Raw genomic sequence first — 13,985 nt, forward strand, 5'->3', positions numbered from 1 at the left:
TGAAACAGACTTGAGCAGAGAACATGCTTTATTGATGAGTAGATATAGAAGAGCACATTCTACCACGTGGGGAAAGGTTTAGCTTCTGTAAAAGGCCTTTACCCCTTAAGAAAACCCCCAGTGAAGTTGCTTTTGGATAAATTTTAACAGTGACACTGAAACTGGAGGGGAGCTGCCACTGAACATGCTTAAAATTAGCTCCCCCAACCCACAGTGAATATAAGTAGTGTACAGAGATGACAAGAGAAAGGCACAAATGACCAGAGTCAGGGATTGTGGTGAGGGCTCCACTTGAAGACAGCATGTTGCAGGAGACCAGTTGGGAAGGGTGACATGTCATACATCAAAAGTTGCCCCAAGATAGCAGGTTATAATGGGCTAGAGAGAAATTAGAGGGAACATCTCTTCCTTCACTTAAACAACACCAAAAATAGAAGACCAGAGAATAGAAGGATGGTACAAATCCCAAAAAGGAAATGGAGGAGGAGTTCATGGAAGGGCAGAAGCACTTTAATCCTAGAGGGAGGGTGAGGCACTGTTGGAAGAGAAGCAAACCTTGGCAGGGGTGGCCATTCTGCCTTGAGTCATGGGCTGAAATACAAAAGTCACTTTCAATCATTTTCAACTTCTCCCAGGGCATTCAGACAAAATCAGTGCAATTTATATGGAAGTACAGACTGGTACAGGTGAAAAGGTTTCTGCAGTATAATTAACCAGTTAGCATGTAGCAGGAAAGGGAAAACTGGATATGACTTTGGCACCTGCAAATATACAAAGGAACTGAAAGTAAAGAGAGAAGGAAACTTTTACTAGTGGGTACTTTCCAGGGAGGCAAAAAATATCCATTCCCTTCCACCAAGACACTGCCCACTGCCCACAGGTGAACTCAAAACACAGAACCACCACTTCATTCTTCTCTCCATCTCATTCAGATAAATTATATGCTAGTCCCTGGGAAGCTCTTCAAAAGTATTTGGCTCTGTTTAGCCCAATACTGATCAAAAAGAGGTCTCTCAATCAAAATGAAGGAAAGAAATTTAAAGCAAGATGAAGCCCAAAGTGAATGGACCCCCCTCCTAATCCACACACACCCACAAGTGCCACCTCTTCCCTGCCCCTCCATAGAACACACGTATAAGGAGTAACTGGAAAGGTCCTGGTGGTGGCAGCCATATTTGGAGGTCTGGTGACCAGGCAGCAAGCACTAGGTACCACGCTTAGAAGACACAACACAACCTCATGGGGCGAGAGGACATGAGGAGAGAACCAGTGACTGGACAGGTACAGTACCATAACAGAACTCCTTGGGTCAGTGCTGAGAGATCTGCATTCAAGTCTAATACAGATCCTATCCAGGCAACCTCACTGAGGCCGAAACAACAGTTCCTCAGAACCAGCGTTGCAGTGTACATGAAGGTCGGAGCCAGGACAGTCCTGAGGGGGATGGCCTTCCCAAAGGATACTGTACTTGCCAATCACAAGAGCAACAGAAATGACAGACAGATCCCTAGGGTACGGATTCCTACTGCCGGGATTCGCTGGCTCGGAATGACAGGTCACTTTAAGTGCCCTTGGGAGGGGTCCATTTCAAGCAGCTGGGATCCATGGTTTTATTGGAGTTGGACCTTTTGGCCTCTTTGGCTATCCATTCATCAATCAGGTCCTGGGGGAGAACAATGGGAAAAAATATCATACACTTTCAACTCAAGTGCCTTTACATAGATTCCAAAATAACTAACAGCCAAGAAGGGACTGCCAAAGTTTAGTAACATATTAGGTTATAAAAAAATACTATCTTGGCCATGTACAGTGGCTTACACCTGTAATCCTAGCACTTTGGGAGGCCGAGGTGGGCAGGAGTTCGAGGTCAGGAGGTCATGAGGTCAGGAGTTCGAGACCAGCCTGGCCAACATAGTGAAACTCCGTCTCTACTAAAAATACAAAAAATAGGTCAGTCGTGGTGGTGGCAGGCGCCTGTAATCCCAGCTACTCGGGAAGCTGAGGCAGGACAAAGGCTTGAACCCAGGAGGCGGAGGCTGCAATGAGCCAAGATCAAGCATTACATTCCGGCCTGGTGTCAGACTGACACTCTGTCTCAAAAAAAAAAAAACCTATCTTTTAACTTATAACCAACTGCTTTCCTACCTAATCCATTCTTCCTACTTCACCCTCAGTGAGAAATGAAAATCATCGCTCACCTACCTTTATAATATGTGTGAAATAATTTAAAAAATAAGAAGTGAGCATGAGCTGAGATAGCATTTGTGAAGATTCCACTAAAGATGGGCAATTTCTACCTATCTTAGAAAATCATCCAATGACAGAAGTGCTGTACAACATAAAGCTGCTTCACTTGTGCCACCCAAATTTGAGACAGGAGCTTACCAAAAGCTTCTGATGCCAATAAGGCAACACAGGCATCAGTGCCAGCTACAGAAATGAGACCCAGTAAAAGGGCCGTGTAGTGGAACTCCTTTAAGGGAAGATTCTCTTAAGGCCCCTAACTTTGCTCTGCTAAGCCTTGACGGACATCCAGCAATGAGCATGCTGATGAAAACCTTACCTGTCTCTTTAAAACTAGGTGTTTTCCCTTCCAGTACTTGAGCATCTGAAGGGCCTGCAGAGTGCTGACAATGTCCACAGGATTCACAGCCGTCTCCTGACTGATTTCTGAAACAGAAGAGCTACTGACAACTTGGCCAAGGGGCAGGTTCACATCCCCTTGTCCCCCAACCAAGGTCTACTTTTCCTTAAAGGAAATCCAATGGACAAAATTTTCTGTACTCAACCCAATCTGCTAAGAGTTTACCAAGCATTCATTTGACCAGTTCAAATAACTACAGAAGGACATTACAGCAAGAAGCTACTGTGGCCCCCTTAGAAATCAGGGTCAAATATAGATCAAACTAAATTTTTCCACCTTTGCATAAATACACAGGGATGTCTTTCTCAGAAAGACGAACCAAAAGACCTGAGGTTTTTCTTATTGACTTTTGTAAGAATTCAAGTGTTAGGAACTCTCGATTTGAAAAGCCAATTAATAACTATTCCCAGGGGCCAAATGCTCTTTGCTAGGCAACTTTGGTGAGGGTCTTTGCAGTGGTCCATATTCAGTGAGTCTTCCGTTCTCATATTCAGGGGAAACACAACATCCAGTAGAGTAAACCACTTGAAGCATCAACCATTCCAAGGAGTCAAACACCAACCTTTGATAGAAATCTCTTTGCCTTGGAAATTATGCAGGTAGCGGAGAAGTACTTCTTTCCAGTAACTGCGATAGCTTATAAGCCCCAGATCTGAGAGTGGACGTTCTGGGGAGCCAACTTTTTCTTCGACTTTGGAAAGCAAATAACCTGCCAGGGAACAAATACAGACTTTTTCTAGCAACACTAGATCTTATCCTAATAGCAAAAAACTGTGTGCCAACATGAAAGAAGGTTTAAGAAGCACAGTCCACTCCATTAGGGATTAGCCATTCAGTGGAGCACTGTGTGATTAAGTACAGTCCACCACCTCTGTATAAACAAAAGGAGAAGAATGTGCACTTACATTTACATGACACAGTAGATTCCCCCTTACCACAGGGAATGTGTTCCAAGACTCCTGGTGGAGGCCCAGAACTGGAGAGTAACGAATCCTATATATACTATGTATTTTCCTATCAATAAATATCTATGTTATAGTTTAACTTGTAAATTAGGCTCAGGAAGAGAATAATAAAACAGAACAATTATAACAATATATAATAAAAGTTATGTGAAGGTTGTCTGTCTCTCAAAATTTCTTATTGTACTGTACTCACCTATTTTTGGACCGCAGTTGACTACAGGTAATTGAAACTGCAGAAAGTGAAATGACAGATAAGGAGGGCACTACTGTAACAGGCACTAAAAGAACTCTGGAAGGCTTCACTATAAATCATTTTGATAACAATGATTCTCTGTAGGTGTGTGTTGAAAACAAGGGACACAGGAAACAAAAACGTGAAGCCACTTCATTATATAGTTTTTAAATCTTGGAATGGTAAGAACAGATTATCTCAGTATCACCCATGAGATAGTGGAGGATATAGAAAACCCAAATGATGGGCCAGGCGCGGTGGCTCACGCCTGTAATCCCAGCACTATGGGAGGCTGAGCCAGGTGGATCATGAAGTCAGGAGATTGAGACCATCCTGGTTAGTGAAACCCCATCTCTACTACATGTAAAAATACAAAAAATTAGGCATGGTGACATGCGCCTGAAGTCTCAGCTACTCAGGAGGCTGAGGCAGGACAATAGCTTGAACCCAGGAGGCAGACGTTGCAGTGAGCCAAGATTGCACCATTGCACTCCAGCCTGGGTGACAGAGCAAGACTCTGTCTCAAAAAAAAAAAAAAGCAAGCCCAAATGATAAGGCCTTTAGATGTAAAGTCTAAATACCTAACATTCAATTTATACAAAATATACAAAACACCACTATGGAGATGCAGTCTACAAAGTTCGTAATCTGGGAAACCCTATTAGAACTAACCTGCTTTCTTTAACAAAAACACAGCAAGGAAGAAAAAGATGGGAGTGGAAAGTTTTAGACTAAAAGTGAATTTTGAGCCACATTTCTCAATAGTTAAAAAAGAACAAAGTCAAACCAGGGAAATTTGAATACCACAATTTATGATATGAAGGATTTTTTTTAATCCATCAAGCCTGTGTAATGAAGCGGATTTTTTTTTTTTAATGGGCATTATCTTTTAGAAATATCAAAATAATGGCAGGTGGGAATATAGGTAAAACTTAGCCCCCAATAAAACGGTAATTAATGAAGCTGGGTGATGGGTACAGGAGGGTTTATTATACTCTTACTCTTATGCTACTTTTGTTAATGCTTAAAAGTTTCTATAAAATCAAGTTTATAAAAACAGTGTTACCTATTCAGAGATACAGAGTTCCCCTCTTATGCCACCTCCCAGTTCATCTCTTCTCAGGTGGCTTAAAAATGAAAGAAGGCTTGGAAGGCTAATTCTAGGAATTCCAATTTTGATTACAAAATACCTTGTCCTATGACCGTGGACATGGAGTAACATACAGTGGAGCCTTGTTATTCTCAGCAGTCGTGTTTTAGAAAGTCACCAAGAACCCTGACTTAGTGAATACTGAACTGCTGCTCCTAGGGGAAATACAGGGAGGGTTAGGTTCCTGCAAGCCTCTGGTCATATATTGGTCAACTATCAATATATAACCTTATTTTATGCTTCTGTTTAAAAATGCCTTATTTAATATATACTGTTGATATCATTAACATTGAACTCACTGCCAGAAACTCTGTAATTTGCCTGAAGAAAGCTATCTAACCACTATAAGGTACACCAGTATTCCTGAGATGAGCAACATCAGATACATCAGCACTACTACTCACAGGGGCCATTTACAATCAACAGAAGGCCAAAAATGTGTGGCACTAACAGAGTGAAAATGAACTTGTTTACAGTATAGGAGCTGGAAACTCTAAAGTCAGCCAGGAATGTGTGCATCCATTACTCTTATTTTGTGCTGCTCTGTACATGTTCACGAATGACTACAAAAATGTTAGGACTGATTTGGGGGTTAAAAATAAAATTTAGTGAGTAAGCAAATTCACAGACAGAATCCACAATTAATGAGGGCAGAGTACATTACACTAAGGGTCCATCGGGTATATATATTACCTCTAGACAAGTCCCTACAAAAGTGAAATCCCTAGCATCAAGAAACAGATTTTTAAGCCTCATGCATGCATGTGCTCTTTAAAAGTCGCAAACTGGGATAATCCTAAAGAGCTTACATTATCATCCTCTGTACCTCCTACTAATTAAGTATTCCTTCAATGTTCAAGGTGTATCAGGCAGAATGACAATGTTCAGGTTTTTCCTACTTGTTCATTCATTTACTAAATATCCATGTACCTCCACTACATTCCAGGAATTGCAGAGACCACAGGACAAAAAGACAAACAACAACATTCACATGGTCCCTGCCATAAGTGTAGAACTTATGACTTAGCAGTTTCACTTACTGAAATCAATGAGCATCTTGCCATAGCCCTGTCTCATGTACTGAGGCATGGTAAGGATACAGGATACGTTGTAGTTGAGGAATGAATTCTTTTCCTAAAATCAAGAGCAAACAGATGAGCATGTCATGAGGATTTGAAACCAAAGATTTCAGCACTTCCACAGATATAAAATAAGGTTGCTTGCAAAACACCTGGCTAACCAGTCCCAAGGAGTGGCTGCCAGGTGCATAGCTGTTATATCCACACCTTTTATGATGGCTAAAGCCATTAATCATCCAGATTTCCCTAACTGAGACCTCTAGTCTCATTTTAAGGGGGCTGACTCTGAGTTCCTAACAGCCACAGAGCAGGGCAAGAAGGTTAAATGCAATTTTTGAAAAGGAGCTGCCTACTGGAAGAAAAGGGAAGGAAAAAAATACAGTAGGTCCCCATTCTGCAAAGGGTAAAAAGAGCAATCACACTGAATCAAATCAAAATGTATGATTCCACTTATAAGAAATGTCCAGAATAGGGAACTTTATAGAGAAGGGCTGAGAGGGACTGAGTGAAAACAGGAGTGATTGCTAAGAATTTCTTTTTAGGATAATGCAAACTGGGTTGACTGCACAACTCTGTGAATACACTATAAACCACTAAATTGTAGCCTTTCAGTACGTGAATTTATGGTGTATGAATTATATTCCAATCAAGTTGTTACACTAAAGGCCATAAACAATATCTGGCCTTGGTCGTGGCACGGTGGTACACACCTGTAACCCAGCACTTTGGGACATCGAGGAGGGTGGATCACTTGAGGTCAGGAGTTTGAGACCAGCCTGGCCAACATGGTAAAACACCATCTCCACTAAAAACACACAAAAAATCAGCCAGGCGTGGTGGCGGGCACCTGTTATCCCAGCTACTCAAGAGGCTGAGGCAGAAGGGTCACTTGAACCCAGAGGTGGAGGTTGCAGTGAGTCGAGATCACGCTGCTGCACTCCAGCCTGGGCAACAGAGTGAGACTGTCTCAAAAAAAAGAAAGAAAGAAAGGAAAAAAAATCTGGCCTTGGGTCTTTAAAAGGCACAGTGGTGTTATCACTGAAGGGACCGTGTTAAAAGGAGTCCAGCTAAACAATCAGGCTAAAGGAGTATATCCCTGGTTTTAAGCTAATAACACAGAGGCAGGCAAAGCCAGGAGAGTTGGCTTGACTACAAGATGTGGGCTTGCGGGATACTAAGGAGGGCTCTGCCCAGTCACTAATAGGCAGCTCCAGTCCACAATTCTAGAAATGAATAAACCAGAGCTTTTAATAAAAACTTCATTTTCATTAAACAATCTTTGATACATGTGTTTGCCTTTCGTAAAAAATTTATTTAAGGGATGGGGTGTCATCAACGCCCAGAGTACAGCTTCTTCTGTCAGTGATTTTAGCTGCCCGACTGCCAACATCGATCACCCTGCTCTGGCCACTGGCTTATTCATCTCCAGATCCTGCTTACCTTGGAAAAATATCCAATCAGGTGACAGCCAGTGTTGTCCGCCTCTGTCATAACATAGAACAGGAAGGGTTCCACATCATAATATAATGTCTTATGGTCCAGAAAAAGTTTGGCCAACAGGCACAGGTTTTGGCAGTAGATCTGGAAGCAGAGAGAGAAACAGAGTTCATGTGTGGGCCACTGATTCCTAGACAGATAAAGGCCTAAAATTCAAACATACCATAATTGTTAATGAAACATGTCCTCCGAGATGTGACAGAGACAAAATACATTTCTTCTGAAACCTCTGAATATACATTACGACTCCTTTCTAGTCACCACTTTTTACCTTGTTTTTCTTGCCATCCACTTCAAACACGGAGATGGAACCTTTGCGATATATCTCATCACCAGGTGGGTGTTTCCACACACACTTGGCCTGCAAGACAATGAAATTCACATCAGGGAACCAACACCTCCCAACAAGACTGCTTCTCAAAAAGGAAAGAGTAACAGGTCAACTCTGGTTAATGAGCTATAGGACAGTCGGACACGCTGAGAACATACAGCAAAACAGAGATTTTTTTTCCATAAAACAAAGGCTTCCAAAGTCATTTGAATATATTTATGACACTTTTATAGCAATCTGGAACTAAGTATTCTGGCTTACATTCTGGCACTGCTTTAGCCCAGGAGATTAAAATCACCTACTACATAAAGGCCAAATAAATAAGAATACCTTTGCTTATTACCAAATGCCTCAAGCCGGCAGGAAATTCTTAAGCAGCTTATTTCCAGAAGCTTGGGGTGGCTAAGTACTTTACTCTCACCTTTACCCATAACTTCTCATTACCACCTAATCATTATGGTCTTCTTTGTTCAGATTAGAAAACCCACTCACGATGGTAAAAACCACGCACTACTACCTGTCAGCCCTTCTCCCCTTCTCTCCTCAACAAGGAGGAGGTTCCTTGTTGCATAAGGAAATTAAGACAAAGTCCTGTGACTTAAAATAAAAAAAAATAATAATAAAAAAAAAAGGCAAGGCAGCCTGGCTGAGCAGCAGAAAGCTAGGGTCACTTGGCCACAAGGGGGCACAAAGTACCCCCTTTTCCTAAAGCCTCAAGTGCTAATTATTTTAATGCAGCCCACCAGCCAGCCAGCCATCTGCAGTTAAAAGTTTGCATTTTTAAATGTTGTATAAGGCCAGGCACTGTGGCTCACACCTGTAATCCTAACACTTGAAAGGCTGAGGCGGGCAGATCACCTGATGTCAGGAGTTTGAGACCAGACTGGCCAACCCATCTCTACTAAAAGTACAATTAGCCAAGCATGGTGGCAGACGCCTGTAATCCCAGCTACTTGGGAGGCTGAGGCAGGAGAATTGCTTGCACCTAGGAGGTGGAGGCTGCAATGAGCGGAGATAGCACCATTGCACTCCAGCCTAGGTGACAGAGCAAGACTGTCTCAAAAAAAAAAAAAAAAAGTTGTTTAAAAGCATAGATATATAAAACTCTTTTTTGAGATTAGGGTCTCCTCTGTCACCCAGGCCGAAGTGCAGTGGCACAATCATAGCTCACTGCAGCCTTGAACTCCTGGACTCAAAAAATCCTCCCATGTAGCTAAGATTATAGGTGCACAGCACCATGCCTGATTAATTTTTAAAACTGTTTTTGAAGCAAAAGGGAGTCACCATTTTACCCAGACTGGTCTCAAATTCGTGGCCTCAAGCACTTCTCCCACTTTAGCCTCCCAAAGGGCTGGGATTAAGGATGTGAGCCACTGCACCTGGCCCATGAAACACTTTCTATTAAGCAATTTTACTATGACTCTTTTTATCAACTCAAGAAGCATGTTCCAATTTGTCACATGTAAACCCAAATATTTATTAACTAGAATCCCTCCAAGAAAGTTCCACCTGTAGCTTGTTCCTATCTCTGCCCCTTTACTGATGCTGGCTCTTCCCAACAATAACCAAACTAATGCAACAACAATTATCTGTTTAGAAACAGAAGCCAAGCCAAAGGAAGACCATTTCATTTCGGTGATCACACCTGAAGCAATGGGAATCAGAACAGGCATGGGTAAAATAGGTATTTCCTGAAATCCGATTTTTAGAGCACACAACACAGTAGATTTTCAAATACTCAGAATGTTTATTTGATCCTCAGATTTAGTTAGACCCTTTGTTTTTCTCCTTCTACTACTATTTCTTGCCCTTTTGGCTATTTCATTGGTTAGTGTCACTTAACCAGAAACGGAAAGAAAAAAAAAAGGCATAAATGGTAAGCAGTTCACATCAATAAAAACGGCAGCTTTGCTTTCACATAGTAAAACCATTTTACTTTATCTCCATGGACTGCCATCTGTCAGTGCCCCTCCTCTGACCCCATTATTCACTGTGTACTGGTATCTCTAGCAGTCCCTGCCAATCACCTCCCTCCATTACTCTAGCCCCATGCAGTCAAGTATGCCAGGGCCTGGAGAACCTGAGTCAAAGCAACAGTTCTGGGTCCCAAATCTACAGACCATGTGCTCCTGAACTGGGAACATAAAAAAGCAGTATCACCAACTAAACTAGGGAGAAGAGTATAATGACAGAAATCACAAGAAGTCTGCTCAGCGTAATCCTGGAAAATAAAAAGGGGAAGAAAAAAGAGACACCCCAGAGGCCTTAGAGCCAAATTACATTGTGGTTATAAGAACGAGGGCCTGGCACAATAGCTCACACCTGTAATCCCAGCACTTTTGGGAGGCCCAGGCAGGTGGATCACAAGGTCAAGAGATCGAGACCATCCTGGCCAACATGGTAAAATAAAACCCCGTCTCTACTAAAAACACAAAAACAGGTATGGTGGCATATGCCTGTAGTTCCAGCTATTCAGGAGCCTGAAGCAGATCGCTTGAATCCAGGAGGCGGAGGCTGCAGTTAGCTGAGATCGTGCCACTGCACTCTTGCCTGGGCAACAGAGTGAGACTCCATCTCAAAAAAAAAAAAAGAACAAGAGAACGAAAAAAGTCTTCTCTGTGTGAAAGGCCAATCTAATCTACACCCCTTCCCCTGCTCCCCCCACTTGCTTCATGGCAGAAATTCCTCTGAAGACAAAGCTTCTGTATTCCATAAAAGGGGGGAAAAAACGGCTTCTTTTTTTAAGCTGCAAGAAATCTAGTAAACATATTTGTCAAAAATAACAGATTCATTAGGAAATAACAGATTATTAGGAAAAAGAGGGTAAGGCACCAAAGGATCCATTCTGCTACTTTCATAACCCAGGCTGATCTCCCTTAAATATTAAGTTAAGTACCTATTCAACGTTTCCTGGGCATCAGTTGTCCACACTGGTTGCTAGGGATATGAAGGTGAGCCATGCTGTCCCTGCTCTGCCTAATGAAGTCTGTATTTTCATCTAGTTTGGGACACACAAAACCTGTGGGCAGAAGTAATTCATATTCCAAGCAGGAAATGCAGAGGGGTAGGCAGCAAGAACAAAAGACAGGAAGATGTACATGACAGGATGTGGTTAGGGCCCTCAGCTGCTTTGGGTGGCACCCAGCACCAGCCATGCTTCAGGCTCTACACATGCCTTGAACTGTGGCCTTCCATTTCCTATGCCTTTCGTCCTACTGCTGAGGAACACCGAGAAGGTGCCTGAACAGATGTTATCACTATGGCCAAATCTAGAGATCCTACAGCTTATTGCCATCACAGTCAAAGCAGAAGAACCCAAGACAACTCACCATGTGCCGGCGGAGTATCGTTTGGCTCTTCATATATTTTAAACAGAATTCACACATATAGAGACGTCCCAGCCGTGCATATTCTTCAGGATAGGGAGAATGGTACCAGGTATCAAGCTCATAGCGGCCAAAAGCAATTGTTTTAATCATGTTGCTTCCCTCTGTGATTTGGCCTTGCAGCCTTAACTTCTCCTATTGCCAAGAAATCAACGGTCAAAGGAGGATTAGAATTTATTATCTTTGTTTTTAGGCAGGTCACGGTGGTTCCTGTAATCCCAGCACTTTGGGAGGCTAAGACGGACAGATCGCTTGAGGCCAGGAGTCCAAGACCAGCCTGGCTGAAATGGCAAAACCCCATCTCTACTAAACATAAAACAATTAGCCAGGTGTGGGGGCGAATACTTGTAATCCCAGCTACTTGGGAGGTTGAGGCAGAAGAATCACTTAACCCAGGAAGCAGAGGTTATGGTGAACAGAGATCATGCCACTACACTCTAGCCTGGTAGACAGAGTGAGACTCTGTTTTAAAAAATAAATAAATAAATAGGTCGGTCGCGGTGGCTCAAGCCTGTAATCCCAGCACTTTGGGAGGCCAAGGCGGGTGGATCACGAGGTCAAGAGATCAAGACCATCCTGGTCAGATGGTAAAACCCTGTCTCTACTAAAAATACAAAAACTTAGCTGGGAATGGTGGTGCATGCCTGTAATCCCAGCTACTCAGGAGGCTTAGGCAGGAGAATTGCATGAACCCAGGAGGCGGAGGTTGCGGTGAGCCAAGATCGTGCCATTGCACTCCAGACTGGGTAACAAGAGCGAAACTCCATCTCAAAATAAATAAATAAACAAACAAACAAACAAAACCTTTCTTTTTAAAAGTGTGTGTACATGCCACCATGCTAGGCTATGAAAACAAATCAGACAGATTTGGCTTCTACTCATGAGAATTTACACTAAAGAGAGCTACACAAAAAATCAGGCAGGCATATAGAAAACTTACTACCCGGCCAGGCGTGGTGGCTCACACCAATAATCCCAGCACTTTGGGAGGCCAAGGCGGGTGGATCATGAGGTCAAGAGATCAAGACCATCCCGGTCAACATGGTGAAACCCCGTCTCTACTAAAAATACAAAAACTTAGCTGGGCATGGTGGCGCGTGCCTGTAATCCCAGCTACTTAGGAGGCTGAGGCAGGAGAACTGCCTGAACCCAGGAGACGGAGATTGCGGTGAGCCGAGATCACGCCATTGCACTCCAGCCTGGGTAACAAGAGTGAAACTCCGTCTCAAAAAAAAAAAGGCCAGGCGCGGTGGCTCACGCCTGTAATCCCAGCACTTTGGGAGGCCAAGGTGGGTGGATCACGAGGTCAAGAGATCAAGACCATCCTGGTCAACATGGTGAAACCCCATCTCTACTAAAAATACAAAAAATTAGCTGGGCATGGTGGCACGTGCCTGTAATCCCAGCTACTCAGGAGGCTGAGGCAGGAGAATTGCCTGAACCCAGGAGGCGGAGGTTGTGGTGAGCCGAGATCGCGCCATTGCACTCCAGCCTGGGTAACAAGAGCAAAACTCCGTCTCAAAAAACTAAATAAATAAAAATTATTTTTGAAATGTGCATGACAATTCTGGAATCTAAACTCTAAGAAGTAGAAAATATTTCTGGCTGGGTGTGGCGGCATGCCTGTAGTCCCAGCTACTCAGAAGACTGACGTGGGAGAATCACTTGAGCAAGGGAGGTCGAGGCTGCAGTAAGCCACGATGGTATCACCAATACACACTCCAGTTTGGGCGACAGAGCAAGACTCTCTCTCAGGAAAAAAAAAAAAGAAAAGAAAAAGAAAAAACTTTTTTTTTGTTTTGATATGCTCTGAGTTGGCTACAAAAGTATTATAATTTGTAAGCACAATAGGTGTAAAGTTGTGAAAGTTTAGCCTAGGAAATACTCCGTGCCAGAATAGGATAGGGAAAACCAGCCAGCATCAGCAACAGCCCAGTCCAGCCAAGGGTAGCCAGCAAATCCTGCCTCCACCAAGTTTCCAACAAGTCTAGTATTTGATACAATTTTTTTTTTTTTTAAATACGAGGGGGTAGTGGGTGGAGATGAGATTCACTTTAAAAGGTGAGCTTTCCTGAACACATTTAATCTGTTATATCAGAGGTCAACTCAATCACAAGAATTTTCTTCAAGCAAAATTGTTAAAAATTCTGCCTAGGACAGCAAAACTCAGTATAAACTAGCTCTAAATAAAGATCAGAATGGAAAACCAATGTATCAAACTTGGCTATGTCAAAGACGAATTCTAAAATATCTGACAGGCCGGGCGTGGTGGCTCAAGCCTGTAATCCCAGCACTTTGGGAGGCCGAGGCGGGTGGATCACAAGGTCAACAGATCGAGACCATCCTGGTCAACATGGTGAAACCCCGTCTCTACTAAAAATTACAAAAAATTAGCTGGGCACAGTGGCGCATGCCTGTAATCCCAGCTACTCAGGAGGATGAGGAGGGAAAATTGCCTGAACCCAGGGGGCGGAGGTTGCGGTAAGCCGAGATTGTGCCATTGCACTCCAGCCTGGGTAACAAGAGCGAAACTCCGTCTCAAAAAAAAAAAAAAAAAAATCTGACAACAGCCTTTTCCATTATTCCCCTTCACTGCTATTTTCATTCTTAGTGCAGAGGAAACCTTGCAAAAGGGGAGTTCCTGTTGGGATTAAGAAAACAACAGAGTCTCTCCTAGGCTACAGGTTCTCAGAATTGCAAA

The 13,985-nt window shown here is 43.0% G+C and overlaps 1 protein-coding gene across 2 annotated transcripts in view; it reads right to left on the reverse strand.

The window, feature by feature from the left end:
• Positions 1-10: 10 nt before the first annotated feature.
• The window catches only part of KAT7 (lysine acetyltransferase 7), a 40,050-nt gene continuing 26,075 nt past the window's right edge, over positions 11-13,985 (reverse strand). For both annotated transcript variants that reach the window (XM_035301280.3, XM_035301279.3), the window contains 7 exons: positions 11,228-11,419; positions 7,839-7,928; positions 7,511-7,651; positions 6,032-6,125; positions 3,207-3,353; positions 2,564-2,670; positions 11-1,663 (listed from right to left, as the gene is read on the reverse strand). In XM_035301280.3, coding sequence (XP_035157171.1) covers positions 1,562-1,663; positions 2,564-2,670; positions 3,207-3,353; positions 6,032-6,125; positions 7,511-7,651; positions 7,839-7,928; positions 11,228-11,419 — 873 coding nt within the window. In that variant the 3' untranslated portion in view covers positions 11-1,561. The remainder of the gene's footprint in view (positions 1,664-2,563; positions 2,671-3,206; positions 3,354-6,031; positions 6,126-7,510; positions 7,652-7,838; positions 7,929-11,227; positions 11,420-13,985) is intronic.

This window comes from Callithrix jacchus, chromosome 5, assembly GCF_049354715.1.
Source record: "Callithrix jacchus isolate 240 chromosome 5, calJac240_pri, whole genome shotgun sequence".
Lineage (NCBI taxonomy): Eukaryota > Metazoa > Chordata > Mammalia > Primates > Cebidae > Callithrix > Callithrix jacchus.